Below are 7604 nucleotides of genomic sequence, written 5' to 3' on the forward strand. Positions count from 1 at the left end.
CGTGGACAAACCGAATCACGACACTACAGATCATCGTGGAACAATCATTTTAGTGGAACTCGTCGCAATATATCAACTTCCCTGACAATGAGTAGTCATTTGACCGTGTGGACAGGGGAACTTTATGGAGACTTCTACGAAACTATGGAGTTCCTGAGGAGATTTTCAACATTATCCAGAACTCATACGATGGACTACAGTACAGAGTCGTGCATGGAGAACGGCTGGCAGATGCAGTCCAAAAAGGACCGGAGTCAGACAAGGCTGTCTACTCTCCCCCTTCCTCTTTCTTCTGGTGATTGAATGGATTATGAAAACCTCGACATCTGAGGGGAAGCATGGAATACACTGAACATTTCAGAATCAATCAAACGATTTGGACTTCGCAGATGACCTAACCCTCCTATCCCATACACGAATAAATACAGACGAAGACAAATAATATAGCAGTAGCCTGTGCACCAATAGACCTCGACATAGACAAGGGAAAAAGCAAGATCCTCGAAAACAACACTGAGAATGCCGTGCCAATCACAATTGATGGCGAAATTCTGCAAGATGTCGAAACATTCACGTACCTGGGAAGCATCATTGATGAACAAGGTAAATCGGATGCAGGCGTAAAGGTGAGGATCGGCAAAGCAACGACGCATTCTTACAACTGAAGAACATATGGAACTAAAAATAACTGTCAAGTAACTTCAAAGTCAGAATCTTCAATACGGACGTCAAGACAGTCCCACTGTACGGAGCTAAAACGTGGAGAACTACTACATCCATCGTCAAGAAGGTACAAGTATTTATAAACAGTTATCTACGCAAAATACTCAACATTCACTGGCCGGATATTATGAGCAACAGCCTTTTATGGGAGAGGACAATCCAGCTTCCATCTGAAGAGGAAATTAGGAAAAGACGTTGGAAGTGGATCGGACATACATTAAGGAAATCACCAAACTGCATCACGAGGCAAGCCCTAACTTGGAATACGGGATGGAAGTGTAAAAGAGGAAGGCTAAAGAACGCATTACGCCGGTAAATAAAAGCAGGTATGAAAAGGGTGATTGGTAACGGGAAATAACTGGGAAGGATTTTGGAGGGTAGAGTTGGATGGAGAATGCCAGTGGGCGACCCATGATCCTCAATGAGGTGTAATAGGCGTAAGTAGATAGGTAGGTAATGTTGAGGCTCGTCTCTTCCTCGAGATTGCATGGTTGCCCATCTGCTGCTAGCTGTTTACCTGACGGCATCTTTCTAGCTTTTTAGGTCAGCATGCAGTACACAGACAACATAGTAGAGGTTTGCAACACATCTTATCGGCAGCCTGTGTGAGTCTTGTTCACGCTTTTTAATACCACTTGTCGTAATTGTATACCTCATTCTACCCTTGATCGGAAAGAAGCATATGAGCATACCAAAATGATGTTCTGGTTGCTCTCCTAAAATTGTCAAGTGATCTTTTCGCGCCCGTAAGTAACCTTCGTTCTATTGATAGAAGAAACCAGATTAGCAGTGTATAGGTCTTTATTTTCTCGTGGGACAAGGACACAGTGGCGCGGGAGGTTACCTGTTCAAACACACAAATCTTTCTAACATTTGATGTAAGATAATGGGAAATATAATGTCTATACAAAATAAGGAAGTGAATAAATTCTTGAGCGCTTTGTTTTGACAAACTTAGTTGTGTGAGGTCAACGCTTAACTGATCAACATTAGCTGTTACAAGCTGACAGAGAGAACTACGCAAAAAACGACAGAAACAGAAAGCATTTCCAAAGTAGGTTTTTCTAAAGCTCTAAAAGTGGTAGACACTGAAGACAAATAGCTGAAATTTCTGTGTTACTGTAACTGAAAATCCACCGCAAATAAGTACAAAAAAAACTCTTACACCTTGAGACACAATCAAAAATTGATTAACCGGACGAGAAAAAATACCCCTGCCCTTTTATAAATAGCTTTCTATGAAAGGTCATGAATATTAAAAAAATCGTCATTCCATTGTCCGAAATCCCTTTCCATCCAACGGTTTAATTCCCAATGAGGTCGAAATTCGTGAATGTCGGAGTAAGAACGTACGCTTGCATTGTAGGTTGGGTGCATGAACATGAGGCTGATCAGTTATCACAGTGCAACAGAGTGTCTGAACATGACATAACCCACATACTTGAACAGATGCCTTCAGCTGGTAATGTTCTTAGTGGAACTAATCTGGATGGTATCCGTTTCGAAGACTTGCAGAACTATTTATTTTCCACATTTAGTTACCATTACTGGCTGCTCCACAAATTTTAATCCTGCCTAGTCCATTAAGAAGACAATCTGTATCTTATTACACAGAGTCGCTGCAAACACCCTCGTGACAAAATAGACTGATGTCTTCCGTATGTGTTGTTTGTTAGTTTTATAAGTTCACAGAAAGAAACAAAACATGTTCACACTTGCAGTTGAAGATAAAAAAAACACTTTTTGTAACTGATTATGCGCGATTGAAGTCAAAGAACTAAACAATCTGAACGAAGTGGGAGTAGCGCTTAGAACAAAAAGTATACCTTTATTCCTGAGAACTGATTTAGGCTTACGTTAGTATTTGTTTAAGTGAAGGACACGTTGCCACCTCTTTGAACGTATCGTTCCGTTTGGAGTTAAGATGTTGGACTTCTTTGTGATTATCACAAAAGGCGGTATTCGTTTGTGGTGTTTCCCCGGATCAATAGATATATTCAGGTTATCAATAAATACATTCCTCAAATCCCTCATATTAGAGGTTAGTTTTGTGCGATTTAGGGAATCATGCTCTATAGGAGAATGCTGGTCGCTCACCTTTTGTTTGCGACTCTAGGGCTATGAAATTTTACATGGATAATGAATTCAACCTGTTATTTGTTGTAAGTTTTGTTGAAGAAGTAACACTTTCAGGCTGCATATCAAAATGTCCTTCAATTAAACTATGTGGATAAGTTTTTGACAGACATAGCTCTGGAATTTAGGGACAAGTACAAGAATAGACTAGTTAACCACGACATAACTGGATCTTACGACGAATTTTTACCTATTTATCAAGCTACTCTGAAACGTACTGAAGACGAGTTTCGGGACCTTCGTAAAGGTGCCAAGTAAATTCAGTTTTTGATTCATATAGCTGTGTAGACAGATGCGGAAGTTTGAGGATTCTGATAAGTCAAAAAAGACTGTCGCCTCTATGATTGTCCGAAAGGGTAAAAATACTGAGGTTGATGTGAAAGAAACTCCTATCGCCCAAAAGGAAAGTCTAGTTCCAGAATCCAAATTGGAAGGTATTTTCGCTCTGAAGTTATCACAATATTCTTAGAGCTTCCAGTAAATGGCATCGACACTTTTGAACAGAACAGACTTAGACTGGCTGCAAAGTTTAAGGGATCCAAGAAGAGTAAAGAACCAAAAAGGTAAATCTCTTGATTATTGTTGTTGCTTCGGTTTTGTTGTTTACCCTGTTGTAAAACATAGCATCTCATACTGTTGTATTCTTATCAGACTCTTTGTTACGTCGACTTTTCTTGATATTCTCTAGTCTAATAGTTCCAGACTTCACGTAATCGACGAAGTTGTATGTTATTTAAACGCGATTACTTTTGCATGTTTTCTTCATTCTCTGCCTAGTGCATGCTATTCCCAAATATTTCACATTGCTCCACCTGGATTTCAACTTTCATTCGCAATGTAATCAGTGTCCAATGGAATTATAGTTCATTCACACCTTACTAGGAGAACCAACTATCCAATAAAGAGGAATAATTTATTCGTAAAATTTCAGCGAATGACTGTGAAGTAAATCCGTTTCGCCTGGCAATCTAATTCAAGCTTTGCCAAGGAAACTTAATCAAACATTAAAATTATCGAACATAAATAGGTACATGGTTCTCTGGTTCACTGTATATTAAATAAGTTACCCAATCAATGTTAACAATGTTTAAATTAGTTATTTGCTTGAATGTGTAAGACATGTGGTATGAAACGAAGTGTTAAGATAAGATTGTTTGTATACTTAAGTGGTTTGAAAGGAAATTTCATTCACTATGTCTTGTCTCTGGCCGGAGAATTTTGAGAAAACATACAGTTTTTACATATGATATGAATCAAAAATATCACAGCATGCATAAAACGAAGATAAATAAACAAGATAAAGGGATGGACTAAAGAGGAAGAATGCATTTGTAACAGGATATAAAAGAATTTTCGTGTTATTTTTTATTGTTCCAGTTAATTGTTTAACATATTTAGATAACTGATTAGAACCGTTGAATGTAATTGTTGTTATTCAGATAAGAGATAAATAAAATGGAATGAGTTCAGGTTTACTCATTAATTATTAGTTGCTACGGGACAATTGTATTCCATCCCTCCTATTAATACTTTTTGGATTTGCCCATATGTATAGGGCTTCGGCTGTTAGTCTTTCTTTGTAAAAACCAAAGACTTTTTGAAGGATTATCATGCCATTGAAATCAATTGTGCGACCCGACTCTATCGAGTGTAATGCTATCGCTGGTTTCCTTTCGAGTTTTCTTACATCAATTAAGGATTTGGGAATGTGCTTTAAGCTTAGTTTGTGTTTCTTCATCCTCACATTTAGTTGTTTTGATGTTTCACCTACATATGTGGCATTATAGTCACTGAAACAAATGGCGTATGAACTAATCGTTGATCACCGGCTACCATGGGACTGCATCACCTTACGTTGCTCCACTGCTTTGCGGATTAGACCTTTAGGTCAAAGGCTAGAAAATTGGCCCCTTAAGAAAACTACCTACTTCTGTTTGGGCGTGTTGGACATAAAATGTATGAAATTTTTATTGATTTTACAAGATTACTTAAAAAGTGTATATGAATTGATAGCACTTACCTTCTGAATCACATTAAGATTTCGATTACATCTCTGCAACAAATTACTAACGCTTATCAGAATCATCTTCAAGTCTATACAAATATTCGTCAGTGTTTGAACGAATAGTTAGACAGAAACTGGACGCCAAGTGTAGAGAAGACATCTGTGAAAGTTGTGATTTGAACTAATTTTGGCGGTTGAATTTTGAATAATCCCAACGTTTCGTCCACCAGACTTATCTGGACTTCTTCGGGGTAATAATCAAAATCGAAGTTATCGAAGAATATATGATGTTCCACAAAACAGTGTTTAACATCAGTTTATATATATATATATATATCATTCCCAATTATTGATTCCATATTTATTTTATTGGTACTTAACATGTTTCCTTATATTCGTCTAGCCCTTCATTGTCACCTATGCAAAAACCTAATGGTAAGAAAATCAAAGAAAGCCGTCGGTGGGATAACTCAGCAACTGGTGAGGAGGCAGCAGCCTTGGATTTTAGTGGTATGAATCATACAGAGTCAACAGGAAACCAAAAATCTGATTATAACTTTTCTGCCACGGAAATAGAAACGCTATCTCGTCTCCGTGGGACAATGAAAGATGATTTAGATGAAGTTAATGTCTCTTCAGGTGATGAAGACGTCGATTCCTTAGAGCTTAAAGAGAATGAATCAGTGGAACAGAATGGTTTATCAACTGACTCTCAACTTCAAAAGAGTTCACTTGATAATAAACAAACAAAGGTTCGTCAATCTACTTGGACTGGTTTAGTCCTCCTTTATCCATTTAATGTCTAATTTTACGTCCTAATAGATACTTGTTTTATTTTAAATTCGAATAAATGAGGAGATAAATTACTCAGCCTGTTTGGCTCTGTAGATCATTATGAATAATCGATTTAAAAAAATGTCTAAAATCTTAAAAGATCGGAAAATCATGTGTGCATTTTCTTTTTATTTATAATAGTCAGGTTATCTCAATGGTGGTTTTGCTTCAAGTCTATTGCGTGGTTTACGCATTACTGGTGGTTCTGGGCGTGTTTTAACTCGAGAAGACATTGCACCTTGTCTTGAGCAACTTAGAGAACGCCTTGTTGGTAAAAATGTTGCTATGTCAATCGCTGATAGAGTTTGTTCGAACGTTGCTGATCGCCTTGTTGGCACATCGCTCGGAACGTTTGAAAGGATTTACCCCCGTGTTCGAGCTAGTTTGGAAGAAGTTTGTTCTCGAATTTTAGTTTCTGGTCGCCGAGTCGATGTTCTTCGTGATGCACTGGATGCGCGTACTCAAGGAAGACCATACAGTATTGTTTTCTGTGGTGTTAATGGTGTTGGAAAATCGACAAATCTGGCTAAGGTGTGTCATTTAACTAAGTTATTACTACAAATATTTGTTTTCATTTGTGCATATCAAAGTTGTTTTTGTGCTAAAGTGTATCTTATGTAATAACCAGCAAGTCAGCAACCGAGTACAGATTTGTGCACTCTGCTTTAGGTCACAGTTTTTGCATAGACCAGTAATACTATCGACGTATCTAAACGAAAACAGCTGGAACAGGATACGAACCTACCTACAAACCGATTATTGGAAACTGAGTGATTTAACCACCAAGCTACTTATCTACCGTGCAAATAATGACTTTTCATTATTTTAAAGAAGTACCATCACTCGATTTGTGCGTGAAAGGATTGGTATGTAGAAAAGAATATTCTGTGAATATAAGAAGGCTTGTTAAAGTGCTTATATTCAGACTATATGTATAACTGCTCATGAGATAAATTAATGATCTACAGAATATTCATTTTCTGCGGGATGATTTGATACTTTATATCATGAGTCTAGAAATCCCGTTATGCTTTTTATTCTCTTTTTAGACTTGATCTTTTCTACTACCAATACTGTTACTACTTCTACTAATCTCGGAATCGGCTTTATAATTTCATCTCGCTATGCTAACGTGGTGTGGTAACTTAAACCGATGTACGTATGTTCTAGGTTCCTCGTCACATATGACTGGTTGACTTTAATCACTGAACCGTAACTTAGAGTAAGACCTGACAAAAATATGTAGTTGCCCAAGCTACCATATCACATCAGTATGACGTGAACTTATCCAAAGAAGATATAGTTTAGGAGTCGATATACTAGTATTAATGAATAGAAAAATTAAATATTGTGAAATAATATTGAAATGCACAATTCAGTGGAAGATAAATAATCAAAACATTTGCATTACTCTGTGATTGATTTTGAACAGTATCACCTAAGGTTTCCCCAACCATCGGTCGTAATTATTATGTCATACCCTGATCAACATCGCTCAGATCAACAGTCAATGATTTTTGACTTTAAATAGAATTATCAAGTGTAAATGTACTCACTCTTTCTGGCTTCTATGATAGATGTTTATTTACTATTCTAACCGGTTTCTTTGATGAATATATACAGTCTTATCAGTTAAATTCAACTTAGTATTGTTTGTTTGAATCTTCCCATTGATGTTTAGGACTGCAACTGGTCAGTCTCTTATTGACATATGTGTATACTGTGTGTATTGCTTCGATATAGCCTAAATTCACAAGCATGGTAAGCAAAGATGGATAGTGGCTAGCAGTGGAATTCAGTTTGACGCGCGTTTCGTCCTATTTGGGACTCGTCAGCTGGATGTACTTGCACCTCAGATTTGTTGATGTTCACTCTGGGACTCGAATCCAATATCCATCTTCGCTTA

General features: G+C 37.4%; 1 protein-coding gene across 1 annotated transcript in view; it reads left to right on the plus strand.

Annotated features, from left to right (window-relative positions):
- Positions 1-2597: 2597 nt before the first annotated feature.
- The window catches only part of Smp_095910 (putative signal recognition particle receptor alpha subunit (sr-alpha)), a gene marked incomplete at its 3' end in the record, with an annotated part of 12871 nt that continues 7864 nt past the window's right edge, over positions 2598-7604 (plus strand). Inside the window, exons 1-7 of the mRNA XM_018796370.1 lie at positions 2598-2764; positions 2802-2885; positions 2917-3113; positions 3148-3293; positions 3329-3422; positions 5268-5616; positions 5840-6229. Of these exons, the coding sequence (XP_018650590.1) occupies positions 2648-2764; positions 2802-2885; positions 2917-3113; positions 3148-3293; positions 3329-3422; positions 5268-5616; positions 5840-6229 (1377 nt within the window). The 5' untranslated portion in view covers positions 2598-2647. The remainder of the gene's footprint in view (positions 2765-2801; positions 2886-2916; positions 3114-3147; positions 3294-3328; positions 3423-5267; positions 5617-5839; positions 6230-7604) is intronic.

The sequence above is a fragment of the Schistosoma mansoni genome, chromosome 2 (assembly GCF_000237925.1).
Source record: "Schistosoma mansoni strain Puerto Rico chromosome 2, complete genome".
Lineage (NCBI taxonomy): Eukaryota > Metazoa > Platyhelminthes > Trematoda > Strigeidida > Schistosomatidae > Schistosoma > Schistosoma mansoni.